We start from the raw sequence: 20,276 nt of genomic DNA, 5'->3' as shown, positions 1-20,276 counted from the left end.
GAGGAGTCCCTCTCTATGAGAGCGTACTGGCCGGTGGGAGGCTATTGGTGGTAGTAGGCGGTCCCGTAAAATGAGGACCCAGATTGTGTGGGCAATACGCTGACTTTGTATAAAAAAGAACACCGCTTGGGGGGGAGGGGGGCAAAAGCCCTTTTAAGCAGGTATATACAAAAGTATGAAGGCTATTGCTTAACGTATTGTAAGCCACCCTGAGTCTCCGGAGAAAGGCGGCATATAAATCGAACCAATAAATAAATAAATTAAAGTGAAATTTCATGGCATACAGCTCTCAAAGGGTCACCACCTCCAATATACACTACATAATATAACGGAATAAATAAATAAATACAGATAAAAACTAATTACAATTGAGAGATAACACTCTTTTGAAAGATAACAATCATTTCTCTTTAATTAGAAGAAATTGGGAGAACATGCCATGAGGGATATGGGATTATAATCCTCAGGAAAACCTTGTTAAAAAAGGGAAAAAGAATTAATTAAAATAAAAGGAAATCACCTTATTAATGCTTGCACACCTGGGTTGGAACATAGGATCTACACTAAATAATTTGTTCCCTTTTGTTTTTTGGGATCCTAAAGGTCACTTTGGCTGCTACTGAAGAACCCAACTTTCATCTTCCTTTGCTTAGCTGGAGCTACAGAAGCTACCTTGATTGCTGGGATGTCAACTTTTGGGCCCAAATTCCTTGAATCCCAATTCAGCCTAAGTGCCTCTGAAGCAGCAACTTTGTTTGGTAAGAAAAAAAAAAGTCGTTGAATGAAGCTTTATTAGGGGAGTTTAATCTCCATTAACTGAGCTCAGCTCCTGATGGCTTCATGGCCACATCCATATACACCTAGTCAGTGGTGGGATTCAGCTGGTTCGGCCCTGAATTTAACCGGTAGTTAAATTGCTGGGTGGCCCCGCCCAGTGGTGGGATTCAAATAATTTAACAACCGGTTCTCTGCCTTAATGGATTTCTTCCAACAACCAGTTCACCAAACTGCTCAGAAAGTTAACAACCGGTTCTCATGAAGTGGTGCGAACTGGCTGAATCCCACCACTGGCCCCACCCCACCCCTTCCAGGAGCCCCCACATGCCCCATTTTGGCTCCCAAGTAAGTGCAGGGAGACCTACTAGGCCCAAAACGAGGCACGGGGAGAGTGGCGTGCCCCCCCAGCCTGTTTTCACCCCCAGGAGGATGCAGAGAGGCCTACTAGGCCCACAATGGGGCACCGGGGGGGTGGCATGTCCCCCCCACGGCCTGTTTTCACTTCCAAGGGGATATAGGAGGCTGAGTGCTGCCTGTCACACCCCCTGGCCACGCCCACCATGGCCACGCCCACGCCCACCCAGCCAGTCATTAGGGTAGAGAATCAGTTGTTAAATTATTTGAATCCCGCCACTGTAGATAGTCCTCGACTTATGAGTACCATTGAGCCCAAAGTATCTGTTGTTAAGTGAGACATTTATTAGGTGAATTTTGCCCAATTTTACAACCTTTCTCACCATTGTTAAATGAATCACTGCCGTTGATAAGCTACTAACCTGGTTGTTCAATGAATCTGTCTCCCCCAACACTTGTCAGAAGGGAATCGCCTAACCCTGGGACACTGCAACCGTCATAAGTACATGCCAGTTGCCAAGCGACTGAATTTTTATCACGTGACCACTGGGATGCTGCAACGGTTGTCACTGCGAAAAACAGTCATCAGTCACTTTTTTTCAGTGCCGTTATAACTTTGAATGGTCACTAAAGGAATTGCTGTAAATCAAGGACTACCTGTCGTTTCCTAGGCACTAAAATTGATTTATAAAATTTATTGGCCGCCCATCTTACCACAGGGTAACTCTGGGAGGCTTTCGGTTGCAAAAATGTATTTACGCAGTACATTAAAACATAAATAAATTAATTTAAATTATGAAAACATTAAAATCTGATGACAAGTGGGGAGGATGGGGATGGAGTAGAGGGAGGTGGGATTACAGATTAACAGAGTTGGAAGGGACCTCGTAGGTCATCTAGTCCAACCCCGCCTGCCCAAGCAGGAGACCCCACACCATTTCTGACAGACGGGACCCACAGCATTCCTTCTCTGCCAGCATGAGTAGTATGGGCCAATCCCAGTGGGGAGAGACAGTCCCTAAAGTAATCTGGACCAGGAGTGGGTTCTACTTACCTTTACTACCAGTTCACATCATTGTTCTGCCCCAGCTACGGACCCCAAAGAACACAGCACACACAAAGTCTGTACAAACCTTAGTTTACTAAATTAAATCAGTCTTTTTCAAATAAAGGTTGTTAATTAACTTTCTTAACAGTCTACAAGAATCCAAAGAATAAATAATCGTAATCTTACTATGGTTGGCAGAAAGCCCAGAAGCAATTTGCAGGAAACTGATAAGAGAACTAAGATCAGAACGCAAAGGAGAGTGAACGAAATTGTTCCCTGCAAATTGCCTCAGTTGTCTTCTTCTTTAAATAGGCTAAGGGAGTGGCCAATTAGCCCCAAGCCTTACTCACAAGGAGACCTCCTCCTGAGGAGCCACTCCTGCCTTTTGGCAGCTCTGCGCGCCCGTGCATTGAGAAGAGGCTCCTCCTCTTCTTCCTCTTCACTTAAAGGAGCTTCTGGACGTTCTGAAGGCCCTGGCTGAATCCCTGCCTCTGGCACCACATCTTCTCCAGCCTCCTCATTGTCTGACTCAGTGCTAGCTGCACAGGCTGCTGGCGCAGCACCACACCAGCCTCCTCGCTGTCGGAATCAGCTACTAGCTGCACAGGCTGCTGACGGGCCACAACAATCATGCCCGGGTGCACGCATGCTCTTCTGCGCATGCGCAGATCGCATCTGATGATGTCCAGGTCAGTGGGCAGAGCCTCCCCTCACTTTTACTACTGGTTCTTGCGAACTGGTCCGAACTGGGGGCAACCCACCACTGATCTGGACCCATGCCACCAAGGGCGTTAAAGGTGATCACTAATACCTTGAATTGCACCTGGAAGCAGACCCACAACCAATGCAGGTCACGGAGAAGTGGTGTTAAAGGGGCCATTCTTGGGGGCCCCCAAAACTGCCCCCGTATATTGGTTTGCTATTGCAAATGTTCTAATAAGCTCTTTTCAATTTACAAATTTAGTCCAGAGTCTTGGCTTCCTGGTTCCCTCCCAATACTAACCAGATTCAACTTGGCCGACTCACAGCTGGCCAGATGCTGCCCCCTGCTGAAAGTGTCGATTGTTCATTTATTCAGCACTGTTGAACTCTTAAAATATTTTCCCCCCAGAAGGTTCTAAGTACTGTCAGGCCAAGTACAGGTAGTCCTTGACTTACAACAGTTCATTTAGTGACATTCGAAGTGACAACAGCACAACAGTAAAAAAGGACTTATGACCATTTTTTTCACACTTACGGCCATTGCAGCAACCCTATAGCCACATGGTCAAAATTCAGATGCTTGACAACTGACTCGTACTTATGACGGTTGCAGTGTCCCGGGGTCATGGGATCCCCATTTGCGACCTTCTGACAAGCAATGTCAATGGGGGAGCCAGATTCACTTAGCAACCATGTTTGTTTGTTTGTTTGTTTGTTTGTTTGTTTGTCTGTCTGTCTGTCTGTCTATTTATTTATTTATTCATTCATTCATTCATTCATTCATTCATTCATTCATTCATTTATTTATTTATTTATTTATTTATTTATTTATTTAATATACCGCCCTTCTTCCAGAAGGACTCAGGGCGGTGTACAGCCAAAATAAAACACACAGATATAAAATTTAAAAAACAATTTAAGAAATATTAAATAATTTGGCCCATATCTAATTAAAATAATGTTGTTAAGTTAGCAACTGCAGTGATTCACTCAATGACTATGGCAAGAAAGGTCGTACAATGGGGCAAAACCCACTTAACAACTATCCTGCTTAACAACAGAAATTTGGGATGCAATTGAAGTCATAAGTTGAGTCAATTGTCAATTATTAAATCACGTGGCCATGGGGATGCCGCAACGGTCATCAATGTGAAAAATAGTCCTAAATCAAGTCACTTTTCTCAGTGCTGTTGTAACTCTGAACGGTCACTAAGTGAACTGTTGTAAGTCGAGGACTACCTGTAGAGACTTGTCTGCAATTCTTTGCAGTTCTTAACCATCCTTGCATTTTGACTGGGATCCTAATGAATGGCAGGTTAATACGATGGCTTAAATTTTAATTTAATTTAATAATAAGCTTCTAAAGGAAATTGAATATGGTTTAAATCACAAAGAATTAGATTGGAAAAACGACAGACCTGTTTCCTCTCCTTTGGAAGGCTACCTTGTGGTTCCGGCAGGAGGAGGAGGCACTTTCCTCGGAGGGTTCATCGTGAACAAGTTTAAGCTGCGCTGCTCAGGGATCATCAAGTTTTGTTTCATGTGCACCATGTCGAGTCTGCTGGCAATTTTCATCTTTTTTATTGATTGCCCCAATATGCCCATGGCTGGAGTAACCCAGATGCATGACGGAAGGTAAGCTGGGGAAGAACAATCTCTTTGCAAAGGAGGCTACTCCAAAAGAAAGCTACAAAAGAATAATATCACATTGCCTGTCGGTCGGTCGGTGAGTCGGTCTATCATCTATCACCTGCCTTATCTACTAAAATTATATCTATCTAGCTGTGTTATCTGTATCTTTCTCTCCATCCATCCATCCACAGTATCCATCTATCCATCCATCCATCCATCCATCCATCCATCCAGGGGTGGGTTCTAATTTTTTTTACTACCGGTTCTGTGGGCGTGGCTTATTTTGTGGGTGTGGCTTGGAGGTCATGTGACTAGGTGGGCGTGGCTAGCTGGTCAGAGTCATTTCTGGAAGGTCCTCGCACTTACGACCAGTCCTCGCACTTACGACCTGACTCATTTGTTTGCTTTTAACACTGATCAGCTGTAGAACGGCCCTTTGAAGCCCCGCGGCAAGAGTTTAAACAGTTTTTTTCCCTCTAGTCATCAGCTGGGACTCAGGAGGCAGCAATAGTTTGGGGGTGGGACCAAATAAAAGGTAAGAATAACGTGGGAGGGCGGGGGGGAGAATCGGTTCGGTGACATCATATTGTCACCGCTACCGGCTCGGCAGAACCGGACCGAACCGGGAGGAACCCACCACTGCATCCATCCATCCATCCACCGTATCCATCCATCTATCTATCCATTCATCCATAGTATCCAGTCACCCATCCCTGCCCTATCTACAGTATCTATGTCCATATATCTGTGTTGTCTGTCTGTATCCATCAGTCATCTATCTTTTTTTCTATCATTTGTCTTACCTGCTGTAACTACGGTATATTTATTTATTTATTTATTGGTTCGATTTATATGCCGCCCTTCTCCGGAGACTCAGGGCGGCTTACAATGTGTTAAGCAATAGCCTTCATACTTTTGTATATACCTGCTTAGTAGGGCTTTTGCCCCCCCCCCCCCAGCGGTGTTCTTTTTTATACAAAGTCATCTTATTGCCCCCACAATCCGGGTCCTCATTTTACCTACCTCGGAAGGATGGAAGGCTGAGTCAACCTTGAGCCTGGTGAGATTCGAACTTGCAGTAATTGCAGGCAGCTGGTGCTATTTAACTTTAGTCTGCTGCGCCACCAAGCTAGCTGTGCTGGATATAGATATTACCTATATCTATCTGTCCATCCATCCGTCTATCCATCCATCCATCTGTCTATCAATCCATCCATCCATCCTATCCACAATATCTATGTCCATCTATCATTGTTGTCTGTCTGTCTATCTAGCTATCCTTTATCATATACGGTACTATATCTATCCATCACCTACTCCCTATCATCCACTTTATCAAACTTTCCATTTATCCATCCATCCATCTCCTGTTCTATGGAAGAGTGGCAGCCAGAAAAGATCAATTGTGTAACAGATATTAGATTTTTAATAAATAATCCACAAATACTATTATTTGGATTTTCCTTACAGTCTTCCGGAGAGGTTAAGGTTATATTTTTGGAAGTTACAGATACTGCCTTATGCTCAATTCTGACCACTAAAATAAATGTATGGGAAGGGGGCAGGACAGATATTACAGTTGAGGTATGAGGCTTTGATACAGTAGGTGCCCAAGGATGCTGTACACTCATGACTGACATGAGTAGACTTACATACCGCTTCATAGTGCTTTACAGCCCTCTCTAAGCGGTTTACAGAGTCAGCATATTTCCCCCCAACAATCTGGGTCCTCATTTTACCAACCTCAGAAGGATGGAAGGCTGAGTCAACCTTGAATCGGTCAGGATCGAACTTCTGGCAATGGGCAGAGTCAGCCTGCAATACTGCATTCTAACCAGTGTACCACCACAGCTCAAGAATGCCACTTCTTGCTGGTCTCAAACTAGCATTGAATGACTATTGAGATATATCAGTAACCCTTCGCTGGCTAAATCTCCTCCTTGCCTTGCATGTTGTTTTCAAGCGTCCCCCAACTGATGATGCTAGAAAGAAAAGACATTGACCAATGATCTGTTTTGTTTAGCATCCTCCCGCAAGGTCACCTCAACTTGTCTGACCCCTGCAACATGGACTGCCATTGCCTGCGTGAGACCTACAATCCCGTGTGTGGGAACGATGGCATCACTTATTACTCGCCCTGCCATGCTGGTTGCAAGAAAGCATCAATAAACCACGATAGCGGGGAAAAGGTGCGTGTGGGATGTCAGCCTTCACTTGTTCTCCAAGTCCTTCTCATATCCAAACCCTGTTGATGTGTAACCAAAGAACTGAGGTTGACTCTCTGTGTTTATGTCTATGGAGATAGGATAGGATAGGATAGGATAGGATAGGATAGGATAGAACTAGAACTAGAACTAGAACTAGAACTAGAACTAGAACTAGAACTAGAATTAGAACTTGGAAGGGACCTTGGAGGTCTTCTAGTCCAACCCCCTGCTTAGACAGGAAACCCTACACCATTTTAGACAAATGGCTGTCCAATCTCTTCTTTAAAACTTCCAGTGTTGGAGCATTCACAAGTTCTGGAGGCAAGTTCTTCCACTGATTAATTGTTCTGTCAGGAAATTTCTCCTTAGTTCTAGGTTGCTTCTCTCCTTGATTAGTTTCCATCTATTGCTTCTTGTCCTGCCCTCAGGTGCTTTGGAGAATAGGTTGACATCCCCACCCCCACTTTTCTTTGTGGCAGCCCCTTAAATACTAGAACACTGCCATGAGCAACCTGGAATTAAGGAGAAACTTCCTAATAGTGAGGACAATTAACTGGTGGAACCGCCTGCCTGGGTGCTTCATCACTGGAGGTTTTTAAGAAGGGACTGGACAGCCACTTGTCTGAAATGGTATAGAGTCTCCTGCTTGAGCAGGGGTCTGGACTAGAAGATCTCTAAGGTCCCTTCCAGCTCTCTTCTGATTGATTGATTGATTGATTGATCATCCCTAGTTTTTCTCTTCATTAGACTAGACCAGGGGTCAGCAACCTGTGGCTCTGGAGCCGCATGTGGCTCTTTCATCCCTCTGCTGTGGCTCCCTGTCACCGGCCGGCTCCACAATTGATAGGGCTTTCGGTTAGGACAAGTAGAGGAAAAAGGATGCTGCTCTAGGAGGAGACTCTATGGTGGAGGAACCGGACTTCTGGTCGGCTCCAGAATTGAACGGGGGGCTCCTGGTTAGGACCTTTGTGGCTCTTTGAGTATTTAAGGTTGCCTACCCCTGGATTAGACATAACAGTTCCTTCAGTCATGTACAGACCAGATGCTGTACATGTATAACCGGATATTGTGGGCTGAATTTTGGAATATTTGCATGCAAAATATGAGCTGTACCGCTCACCTGTGGTTTGTTTCCCCTGAGTAACATTGGCCAGACAAAAGAAATAGACACCTCTGTGTTACAGTGTGTAGTGGCTGTTCTAAACTACCATCGGGTGAAATGCTACCGGTTCATTCCGGTTCGGGTGAACCGGTAGTGATAAAAACTACCGGTTCGGGCGAATCGGTAGTTTAAAAAAGCTACCGGTTCAGACGAACCGGTACTTCCAACGATCAGCTGTGCCATGCGGTTTAGCTTTGCTAAACAGCAGGAAATCTTGCTTTCTAGCGAAGCTAAATCGCGCAGCACAGCTGAGCCCCCTCTCACTGTTCTACTTACCCAAGCCTCCTTTTGGCGTGTAGTGTGCAGGCACATGCAGCGTGCGTTTGGCACACACTGCACGTGTGCACACAGTGTGCACTTGGCACACAGCGCACATGCGCAAGCAGCAAACCAGTAGGAAACCAGTTCAGATTTCACCACTGACTAGTCTCCTTGTTTCCCAAGGTTTATCATGAATGCAGCTGCATTATTGGACCCAACACTCCGGTCTCCAGCCTGGCTATGGCAGGGAAGTGTACATCTTCATGTGAAAGAAGGACTCTTCTCTTGGTTTTCATGTTTGTTATCATTCTCTTCACATTCCTAAGTAGCATTCCTGCGTTAACAGCTACATTGCGGTAAGCTACAGGGAAATCAGACTTATTTTCTCAAAGCTGAGCCAAAACGAATGTTTTTTAAGCCATCTAAATCAGGGGTCTCCAAACGTGGCCACTTTAAGACTTGTGGACTTCAACTCCCAGAATTCCCCAGCCTGCATGGCTAAGTGAGGAATTCTGGGAGTTGAAATCCAATAAGTCTTTTTTTTAAAAATCACGTTTTATTGATTTCCCCGCACACACACACACACACACACACACACACATTCACCTGCATATTTTATGAACAGCATATTGGCCATATCATATTTTATACAACTTATCATATCCAATTACAATTAGTTACAATTTCTGCCAAAATCTTCTTTTTCCATGTTTTTTGATCATATCTTAATATTTCTGTTATTTATATAAATAACATCTTCATTCACCCTCAAGTTCTAATTTCTCTATTTTTACTCATATTTATTCTTTTATTTTTTAATAATTCATTCTTTATCCTAATATATTTACACATGTTCGGGGTTGCCTTTCTTCCATTTCATCTTTTTTATTGTACAGCAATCTTCTCATTCTCTTCCATCTCCCTCCCTTCTTTTATCCTTCCTCCCTTCTTCTTCCCTCCTCTCCTACTGCTTCTCTACTTCCCCTTCCTTTCTCCCCTTCCTCCTCTCTTTCTCCCTATCTAACTTTCTCTCCTACTCTTATTTCTCATCCCTTCCTTCCTCCCCTCTTCCCTTTCTTCCATTCCTCTCTCTCCTTCTCCCTTCCTTCCATCCCTCTACTCCTTCTTTCATCTCTCTCTATTGCTGTATTCATTTTCAATTTACTATTTTCCACTATGGTGTCCAGGCAACCCCGACTTTTCCTCTATTTATTAAATATATTTCTCAAAATTCCCCCCATCTTTTTAATTATTAACAATGTATTTCAACTTATTCCGTTTCTACCATGAAACCTTTGCTAAATTAGCCTTCCAACCCTTAATCTATTATAACCTTTAACAAAACTGGGTTTACACTACATCTTAAATCCTAACTTGATGTGAGCAAACCAGAAATGGCCAGAGTTGTATATGGTGACCACAGACATAGTTAGTGGGATAATCTGGTTGTTCGCACAACCTGCTTAAAATGATTGCCTAAGTTCCTACAGAATCCTGAGTCACTAATGAATCAGTCAATCTAACCCACTAACTTTTTTCATTCTAATGAATCATACAGTGTGAAGCCATTCCATGCCTGTGGATACACCATTGTGTTTAAGGATATATTTAATCTATAATTCGGCTTAGAATGTGTTCCATAACAGGTTATGCTGTAATGGACCAGGACTCCCTACGCACGGTCACTCAAGCACTCATCACCTCTCATCTGGACTATTGTAACGCTCCCTACATGGGGCTCCCCTTGGGGTGCACCCGGAGGCTCCAACTGGTGCAGAATGCGGCCGCGCAGGGGATTATGGGAGCGATGGGGCGCTTCCATGTGACTCCTCTCCTGCGCGAGCTGCATTGGCTTCCGGTGGACTTCCGGGTGCGCTTCAAGGTGTTGGTGATCACCTTTAAAGCGCTCCATGGCTTAAGGCCGGGGTACTTACGGGACCGCCTTCTGCCACCAATAGTCTCCCACCGGCCAGTTCGCTCCCACAGAGAGGGCCTCCTCAGGGTGCCGTCGGCCAGACAATGCCGGCTGGCGACCCCCAGGAGGAGAGCCTTCTCTGTGGTGGCACCTACCCTTTGGAACAATCTACCCCCAGAGATACGAGTGATCTCCGACCTCCGGACTTTTCGTTGGGCCCTAAAAACTTATTTTTTTCAGTTAGCCGGTCTGACTTGATTTTATGGTTGGTTTTAAAATTTGATATGGATTTTAAATTGACAAGTTTTAAATTATGGGCCAAATTTATTTAATTATTTTAATTCTATTTTTAACTGTAACTTTATGTATAAATGTTTTTATTTTGGCTGTTCACCGCCCTGAGTCCGAAAGGAGAAGGGCGGTATAGAAGTTTGAATAATAAACAAATAAATAAATAAACAAATAAATAAACAAATAAATAATAAGTACATTTAATCTTGGCTTAATGTGATGGCCTCGTTCACATGATCTGCTAGAACAGTAACTGGGAGAAAGTATGGCTTCCCACAGCAAACGAAATGAGAAAATACTCTTTTAGTCTAGTTTCATAGACTCATCCATTCAACTGCAGTGGTTTCTAAAGCAGAGTTCCCCAATCTTTCCAGCTTGGCGGTCTGGAGGTGTCTGTGTGTGTGAAAGTGGATGGCTTTGTGGGAGGGGCAGGTGCGTGTGTGTGCATGAACGCCTGTTGCTCATGCAGGCGAGGCCCCAGCCCCACGACGCTCGCATGAAGAAGGCTGAAAGCTCCTGCAACGCTTGCCCGAGTGCTCGTGTACTCGCGCGAGTGGGACCGCAGGCCCCCCGCACAATGCTTGCACGACTTCTGAGAAGTAAAAGAAACAAATGATAGTACGGGCAAAAAACTTTGGTTATAGTTTCAGTTCGGTTCAGCCGAAGAGGTTGTAGAAAAAATAATTTTAAAAGTTAAAAAAAAAAAAAAGTTGTCCACGCCCACTCAGTCATATTATCCCACCCCCACACCAAGCCACATCAACAGAACCGTTAGTAACAAATTTTACATTTCACCACTGGTGCATGTGTAAAAATCAAGCTAGGTCTTACTTTCGGAGTAGGTCATATTTTCGGGAAAACATGGTAGGCTGCGGACCAGTAGTGGTTTGGGACCCCTGTTCTAAAGGATGAAACCTGCATAATCATGTCATAATACAGGATCGACCCTTTCCTGCTTGTACACGTAGTCCTCGATTTACGACTGGTGGCTTAGCCGTCATTTGAAATAATAACCGAGCTGAAAAGGGGGACTTATGAAGTTTTCAAAGTTCCAGCAGTTGGGTCCCCTCCATTGTCCTGTGACCAAATTTCAGACGCTTGGCCACACAGCCACATTCACAGCCATTTGCAATGTCCCACCGTCATGTGACCACGTTCTATGACAGTTTGGCCCAAAACTGGCAGTTCTGCTTTTCAGCAAAACTCTACCCATGGTGAGCCACTGGTTCGCTTAACGACCATGGCCTTCGCTTAATGACTGCTGCAAAAACATTGCAAAATGGGGTCAGTCACCCTGACTAGGTGGCTCAGTGGCTGAGACACTGAGCTTGTTGATCAGAAAGGTCGGCAGTTCGGCGGTTCGAATCCCTAGTACAGGTCTCCTATGTGAGCAGGAGGTTGGACTAGATGTCCTCTAAGGTCCCTTCCAACTTTGTTACTGTTAACTTGCAGTCCTGTGACCAACCTGTTTTACAACCATTATGACAAACTACTATAATGAGCTGTCTCCATTATGGCCATGGGTGGAGGACTATCTGTGTGCACAAGTGCAGGTACGCTTTGACTTAAGACCATAATTGAGTCCGAAATGTCCATTGCTAAGTGAGACAACTGTTAAGTGAGTTTTGCCCTATTTTACAACCTTGCTTGCCACAGTTGTTAAGTGAATCACTTAGTTGTTAAGTTAGTAACATGGTTGTTAAGTGAATCTGGCTTCCCCCATTGACTTGGCTTGTCAGAAGGTTGCAAAGGGGGATCACGTGACCCCTGGGACATTGTAACCATCATAAATGTGAGTCAGTTGCCAAATGTCTGAATTTTGATCATGTGCCCATCGGGCTGCTGTAGCAATTGTAAGTGTGAAAAATGGTCACTATTTTCAGTGCCGTTGTAACTTCGAACCATCACTAAATGAACTGCTTTAAGTCGAGGACTACCTGTACATAAGAAATGGCATTTGCGTTACAACACACATTTGTCATTTTCTGCTTGTCCCCTCTCCAAGAGATGCTTGGCTTTTGTCCAGCATGTTTTACTCAGTGGTGAAATCTAAAATTTGTTACCACCGGTTCTGTGGTCGTGGCTTGGTGTGGGGGGGGAGGTGTAATGTGACTGGGTGGGCGCATTTTTTCTACAACCTCTTTGGCGACCTCTTCATTTAAAAGAAAAAGAATTTTAAAAGAAAAAGAATTTCATTTAAAAGAAAAAAAAACCCTCTGCCAATTAGGCAACTCAGCTGGGATCGTCAGAGCCTTTTGAAAGCATTTTTTTACAACCTCTTCGCTCTGAAGAGGTTGTAGAAAAAATGCTTTTAAAAGCCTTTGGCGATCTCAGCTGAGCCGCGCGATCATCACAGGCTTTTTTTTTTTACTTTTAAAAGCATTTTTTTGGCTGAAGAGGTTGTAGAAAAAATGCTTTTAAAAGTTAAAAAAAAAAAGCCTCTGATGATCGCACGGTTCAGCTGGGCATGTGGGGGGGCAGGGATTTTTGCTACCGGTTCTCCGAACCACCCGCCTCCATCCCTACCGGATCGCCCGAACCGGGAGCATTTCACCCCCTGGTTTTACTCATCCTTTGTATAGTTAATTCACTCTCACACTTAATGTTATGGGGAAAAATACAGAATGGCTGTGTTGGAATCACTCTTTAACTGATCTTGCTTGCCTTTGTTTCTAAATGTTGGTTTTATGTCTCCTAGGTGTGTTTCCGACAGACAGAGGTCGTTTGCACTAGGAATCCAATGGATTGTTGTGAGAACGCTAGGTATAGTATCCAGACAAAATCTGTAGCCTTCTCCATGTTTTGTCTTAATTAGGATACTCTAAACCAGGGGTGTCAAACCAGGGGTGAAATCTACTTACCTTCCCAACCATTTTGGAAGTGCACGTGCCACCCTTTGCTCGCGCGCGCATGCACATCATGTGCGCACTTGGACCATCTATGCATGCGCAGAGGGTAAAAAACAGGTTACTTCCTGGTTAAAACCAGGAAGTAACGACGACCGGGTGGGTGGGCGGAGTCTCGTGCCGCTAACGCTACCGGTTCTCTGAACCACTGGCTGCCATCGCTACCGGTTTGGCTGAACTGGTCTGAACCGGGAGCATTTCACCCTGTGTCAAACTCAATTTCATTGAGGGCCGCGTTAGGGTTGTGTTTGACCTCAGGGGGCTGAGGTGGGCGTGGCCAGGGTGGGCACTGCCAGTGATCACTTGTGTCGGGGGCGCCTGTGGTGGCCCGAGCGCTCTGCCAGCAAAAACGAGGTCCCGAACTGCATTTTCGGCTGCAACCTCTTCTTGCAACCCTCTGCCAGTGAAAACGGAGCTCAGAAGGGCCATTTGTGGCCCTTGCAAGCTGTGTTTTCGGCTGCGACGGCCTCCTGCAACCCTCTGCCAGCAAAACTAGGGCTTGGGAGGGACATTTTCACAGGCAGAGGCACCATGTGTCAACTCGCAAAGCATCCCTGGCCTGCTCTCAATTTGCCATAAGCAAGGGGGGATTAAACGGCACGGCAGCCAAAGACAGATGCACAGTCCAGACTTATCTCTCTCAAGGTTGTATCCCAGGGTTACCCACAGCGGCCAGAGAGGAGTGGTCTCTACAACCTGCAAAATTGCTCCGTTGGAGATTGTGATTAAAGACATACCCTGGGAGGAGGGGAGAAACAGGGTCATGATTGGGGTGTAAATTACGTAGGGTCAGAGCTGGCTTCACTTGGGAATGTGCAGACATGAACCTCCTAATAAATAACTGAATTTCTTTTGAAGCTTGGATCGGGGCTCATGATTTAATTAGGGCATCTGTTGGAACCCTGACACCGTGGGCCGGTCCTTTGCTGTTTCCAGGTCGGCCCTGCAGGCCAGATCTAAGCACCCCGCAGGCCACATCCAGCCCGCGGGCCTTAAGTTTGACACCTCTGCTCTAAACCAATGGCTCCCAACTTTTTGGGCACCAAGGACCAGTTCCATGGAGAAAGGTTTTTCCATGGGCCTGCGGGGACGTGGTTTACTGTGCTGCCTGCCTTCCACGGATGAGGCTTGTTTGCACAGCCCAGTTGCTGGCATGCCACGGACTGGTGCCAGTCCACGGACCTGGAGTTGGGGACCCCTGCTCTAAACTGCTGAAATTTTGGCATGTCAGAATATGGTCCAGGTAGTCCTTGACTTACCACCATTCGTTTAGTGACCATTTGAAGTTGCGACCATTTTTCACACGTATGGCCATTACAGCATCCTTATGGTCAGGTGGTCAAAATTTGGATGCTTGGCAACTGGCATGTATTTATGATGGCTGCCATATCTGGAGATTATGTGATCACCATTACTGACCTTCCCAACCAGTTTCTGACAAGCAAAGTCAGTAGGGGAAACCAGGTTTACTGAAGGCCTGCGTTATTCGCATAACACCTGCTGTGATTCGCTTCAGAACTGTGGCCAAAAGGTCGTAAAATGGGGCATAACTCACTTACTTTGCAGTGGAAATTTGGAGCTCCGTTGTGGTCATAAGTCGAGGACTGCCTGTATAGACGCTGAGCTAGAAATGCTCATTTTGTGAAAAATGACACTTTTGCTGTTATGCTGTCACTGGGATCATATATAAGGTTGATCTTGGAACTGGTATTTTTTTTGAAAGAGGTTGTGAATCATTCTGAGTTAATATTGTCATACCGCTTATTCTTTCGGAGTAATTTTTTCCCATTTATGAAGAGCCTGGTGGCGCAGCAGACTAATAGCCTGTTATTAACATTCAGCTGCCTGCAATTACTGCAAGTTCGAATCTCCCCAGGCTCAAGGTTGACTCAGCCTTCCATCTTTTCTAAGGTAGGTAAATTGAGGACCCAGTTTGTGGGGGCAATAAGCTGACTTTGTATAAATATACAAAAGGATGAAGGCTATTGCTTAACGTACTGTAAGCTGCCCTGAGTCTCCGGAGAAGGGCAGCATATAAATCAAATTAAAAAAAAAAAAGTTGGCCAGTGGAAACTTTCAAAATAAATCTGGTTCCAACAAAGACAAGATGAAATACAATTGACACCACGGAATCAAACACTCCAGCTATTCCAGAAGTAATTTGTGTAATATGAAATGCTTGACATATACGACACCTCTCCTTTCTTGTCCTTTGATAGGGAGCATCCCGGGCCCCATTGCTTTTGGGTCGATGATTGACAAGTCGTGTCTTCTGTGGCAGAGTCAATGTGGTGAACAAGGATCTTGTTATGTCTATCAAAACTCCTCCATGAGTCGATATACCCTGATCGCTGGTCTGATATTTAAGGTAATTCCGGATTATAGCAACAATAGCAGACTTCTACTGTACAGATTTATATACCGCTTCATAGTGCTTTACAAATGAGACACGGTGGCTCAGTGGCTAAGCTTGTCGATCGAAAGGTCGGCAGTTTAGCGGTTCGAATCCCTAGCACCGCGTAATGGGGTGAGCTCCCGTTACTTGTCCCAGCTTCTGTCAACCTAGCAGTTCGAAAGCAGGTAAAAAAAAAATGCAAGTAGAAAAATAGGGACCACCTTTGGTGGGAAGGTAACAGCATTCCATGCGCCTTTGGCATTTAGTCATGCCGGTCATATGACCACGGAGACGTCTTCGGACAGCGCTGGCTCTTCAGCTTTGAAACGGAGATGAGCACCACCCCCTAGAGTCGGGAACGACTAGCACATATGTGCAAGGGGAACCTTTACCTTAGTGCTTTACAAAAGGGGTCCCTAACTTTTGTTGGTTGGCGGCCTGGCTGGGGAGAAAGTGGGGCCCTCCACTCATGCCTGGTTGTGAATAGGCCACGCCACGATAATGTCCCATGGCCCACATGTTGGGCACCCCTGCTTCAACACCCTCTCGACTGTTTTACAGAGTCAGCATATTTCTCCCAACAATCTGGTCCTCATTTTACCAACCATGGAAGGCTGAGTTAATCTTGAGCCAGTCAGGATCGAATTCCTGGCTGCGGGCAGAAGTTAGCCTGCAATACTACATTCTAACCACCACGGATTCTAATTCTGCTCATATATCACTATAGCTTAATTAACGTTAAATAAAATGTCCCTTAAGCTGAGCTGCCATGTAGATTATGGCGGCTCATTTAAGGAGACTTCGATACAAAACTCTTTTTCTTTTTTTTTATCTTATACATCCAACAAACATTAAATCTATAGCGGTCTACATCACAACGCGAGAAGGAAATAAACTTGTCTCATTACATATATAGGATAATGTACAGAAGTCTATTACATATACCAATTGACATGCTTATCCAATATCTCTATTTATAGCTCGATTTATTTTATTTATTTTATTTTATTAAATTTTTATACCGCCCTTCTCCCAAAGGACTCAGGGCGGTGTACAGCCAAAAATAAAACCCACAACTGTATGAAAGTTAAAAGACAATTTAAAAATATTAAATAATTTGGCCGAAAGAGCTAAAATAGAAACCACCCATTAACATAGCATTTAGGCCAGCCCTGCTTGGTGAAACAATAGCGTTTTGAGGGCGCGGCAAAAGGTGCGAAGGTCAGGGATCCTACGAATCTCCAGGGGCAGCTCATTCCAGAGGGCAGGTGCTCCCACAGAGAAGGCTCTCCCCCTGGGGGTCGCCAGTCGACATTGTTTGTCCGACGGCACCCTGAGGAGTCCCTCTCTGTGGGAGCGTACTGGTCGATGGGAGGCTATCGGTGGCAGAAGGCGGTCTCGTAGGTACCCGGGTCCTGAGTCATGGAGTGCTTTAAAGATGGCAATCAACACCTTGAATCGCACCCGGAAGACCACCGGGAGCAGTGCAGCTCGCGCAGGAGTGGTATTACATGGGAGCGTCGAGTCTCTCCCATAATCACCCACGCGGCTGCATTCTGGACCAGCTGGAGCCTCCGGGTGCTCTTCAAGGAGAGCCCCATGTAGAGAGCGTTACAGTAGTCCAGACGGGAGGTGACGAGGGGATGAGTGACTGTGCGCAAGGAGTCCCGGTCCAGATTTGACATCCAATTATACCATTGACTCCAAAATATATAGTAATCTGTGTCCCCCCCCCCCCTCGTCCTTTCAGTAACATAAGTAAGTCTATCTGATTCTGCACAATTCATTATTTTCTGAATTACTACTTGTTCGGGTGGACTAACATCCATCTTCCAGTATTGGGCCCATGCCAATCTTGCAGCTGTTGTTATATGCAGCAGCAGGTACTATGCCGTTCTATTAACATTTTCGGGTCTTATCCCTAATAAAAATACCTCAGGACGGAATTGTATATGTTGCCCCAACATTTCATTGAGCCACTTCAGAGTATTCTTCCAAAATTTCATTGCCTCTCGGCAGGTCCACCGTACAAAACTCTTCTAAAGGGTAGTCCTCGACTTGCAACCATTCGTTTAGTGACCATTTGAAGTTAGAACAGCACTGGGGGGGGAAGCAGCTTATGAGCATGTTTCACTTATGACTGTTGCAACAGTCACATGATCAAAATTCGGAGGCATGGCAGCTGGCACATACTTATGACAGTTGCAGTGTCTTGTCATCCATCACCTTTTGCAACCCGACAAGCAAAGTCAACAGGGGAAGCCCGGTTCATTTAACAACAGTGTTACTAAGGTAGCAAACAGGAGTGATTCACTTAAGAACTGTGGCAAGAAAGGTCGTACAATGGGGCAAAACTCACTTAAAAGCTGTCCTGTTTAGCAGCAGAAAGTTTGGACTCAGTTGTGGTTGCAAGTCAAAGACTACCTGTAGTTCGGTCAATTAGAAGAGAGCTGGAAGGGACCTTGGTGACCTTCAAGCAAACTGACAGCAAACAGCACTCCCTACTAGCCCTGATGATGTTACCTAGTTGGGTAATGAAATGTCTGCAACAAAACAAGCAAGCTCAGAGAGCACCAAAGACCCTTCATATCTATCTATCTATCTATCTATCTATCTATCTATCTATCTATCTATCTATCTATCTATCTATCTATCATCTATATATATATCATATCTATCATCTATTTAATCATCTATCATCTATCTAATCATCTAATTATCTAGCTATGTCTAGCTACAGTATATATTTCTGCATCATCTATCTCTACCTTCTATCTATCATCTATCTATCTATACATATATCATATCTATCTATCATCTATTTAATCATCTATCATCTATCCGTCTAATCATCTAATTATCTAGCTATGTCTAGCTATATATTTCTGTATCATCTATCTATCTCTACCTTCTATCTATCATCTATCTATCTATCATCTATCATCTATATATATATCATATCTATCTATCATCTATTTAATCATCTATCATCTATCTGTATAATCATCTAATTATCTAGCTATGTCTAGCTATATATTTCTGTATCATTATCTATCTATCATCTATCATCTAGCTAGCTAGTACTAGCATTGATGATGTTACCTAGTTGGTAATAAAACATCTGCAAGAAAACAAGCAAGCTCAGAGAGCACCAAGGACCACTCATGTTGAGGACTAACTGTACTTTGAAATCTGGGGAAGCATCGTGCTAATGTTTTAGACTCGCTTAGTTCATCCAAGAAGACAATCAGTTCCAGCTCCTATTAACTATGAGGACCCGGATTGTGGGGGAAATAAGCTGACTTTGTATAAAAAAGAACACCACTTAGGGGGGACCGAAAGCCCTACTAAGCAGGTATATACAAAAGTATGAAGGCATTGTAAGCCGCCCTGAGTCTCCAGAGGAGGGTGGCATATAAATCGAACCAATAAATAAATAAATAAATAAATCTTTTTGTTTGTTTGTTTTTTGTATTCTGAGAAACTGGGGACACGTAGGAACGGCGTTCTTGCTGAAGGATTAAAAACCAAAATTTGGATGTCTTACAGGTGATGGGCTCGTGTTTCTTCCTACTGGCTTGCATGCTCTACAAAGCCCCTTCCCCAGAATCTCTCCACAGCAGCTCGGCTGTCTCCGAAAATGGCACCTCTGATCTCCAGGAGAGTAAATCTTCACATGGGCCTTCCGACGGCGACGTATAACCTTTGGGTTACCACAAAAAACTTTCTCATAATTGCCCAGAAACTGTGGCAAAAGAATGTCTTGCTCGTCTCTTCTTGCAGACTTCTTTTCCTCCTTTTGCAGGAAAAAGCAATTTTGTGAAGATCTATTATTGTTTTTTTTGTGTGGTTTTTTTTTTCACAAGCAGCAAAAGCACATGGCAAAACTTGAATCCTCGTCTTTCCACTGTGAAAAGAGGGAGCTAAGGATCTTGAAGAGATGAGGAGTTTCATTTTCTCCTGGATCTGGACTGCAATTCCGAGATGGTCTTGGAATATTAAAAGAAAAAAGAAAATGGAAAGCAACAATTTTTGCAGGATGCAGGAAGTTTTTTTTGTTTTGACTTGCTCAGTGAAAGACCCTCGCTTTATGGAGTGTTTTGATCTTGTATTTAGACACCAGATCTGACCTCAAGATTTGTGCTATCCGTTCTCTCCACTTCTTACAGTATTAATTTATTTAAAGAAGGGCTAAACATAACTTTATACCATTCCTTTATAAAGCACTAAAGAAGCCAACCATCACCATGCACTCGACCACATATTCAAGCTGGTGTAAAATCTTTGGTATAAATGAGGTATAAATATTGTCTAGCCAACCTATCGTTTGTTGATTAAAAATGTGAAATCTTTCTTAGGTATTATTATTATTATTATTGGTCATTGCTTGATGGTTGCAATGTTGCAGTAGCTTGCGGGAGTAAATCTGCTTGTCTGTTCTGCCCCAGCTACGGACCCCAAAGAACGCAGCACACACAAAGTCTGTACAAACCTTAGTTGACTAAATTAAATCAGTCTTTTTCAAATAAAGGCTGTTAATTAACTTTCTTAACAGCCTACAAGAATCCAAAGAATAAATAATCATAATCTTACTAGGGTTGGCAGAAAGCCCAGAAGCAATTTGCA

The 20,276-nt window shown here is 44.2% G+C and overlaps 1 protein-coding gene across 1 annotated transcript in view; it reads left to right on the top strand.

Annotated features, from left to right (window-relative positions):
* SLCO4A1 (solute carrier organic anion transporter family member 4A1) overlaps positions 1-20,003 on the top strand; it is a 67,114-nt gene extending 47,111 nt beyond the window's left edge. The window contains exons 6-12 of the mRNA XM_087889034.1: positions 604-758; positions 4,321-4,516; positions 6,537-6,702; positions 8,327-8,499; positions 13,048-13,112; positions 15,475-15,623; positions 19,200-20,003. Of these exons, the coding sequence (XP_087745160.1) occupies positions 604-758; positions 4,321-4,516; positions 6,537-6,702; positions 8,327-8,499; positions 13,048-13,112; positions 15,475-15,623; positions 19,200-19,352 (1,057 nt within the window). The 3' untranslated portion in view covers positions 19,353-20,003. The remainder of the gene's footprint in view (positions 1-603; positions 759-4,320; positions 4,517-6,536; positions 6,703-8,326; positions 8,500-13,047; positions 13,113-15,474; positions 15,624-19,199) is intronic.
* The last annotated feature ends 273 nt before the right edge of the window (positions 20,004-20,276 follow it).

The sequence above is a fragment of the Pantherophis guttatus genome, chromosome 3, assembly GCF_059756535.1.
Source record: "Pantherophis guttatus breed Tessera chromosome 3, ASM5975653v1, whole genome shotgun sequence".
NCBI lineage: Eukaryota > Metazoa > Chordata > Lepidosauria > Squamata > Colubridae > Pantherophis > Pantherophis guttatus.
The sequence above is the reverse complement of the archived record's forward strand: the minus strand, read 5'-3'. Positions and strand labels throughout refer to the sequence as shown.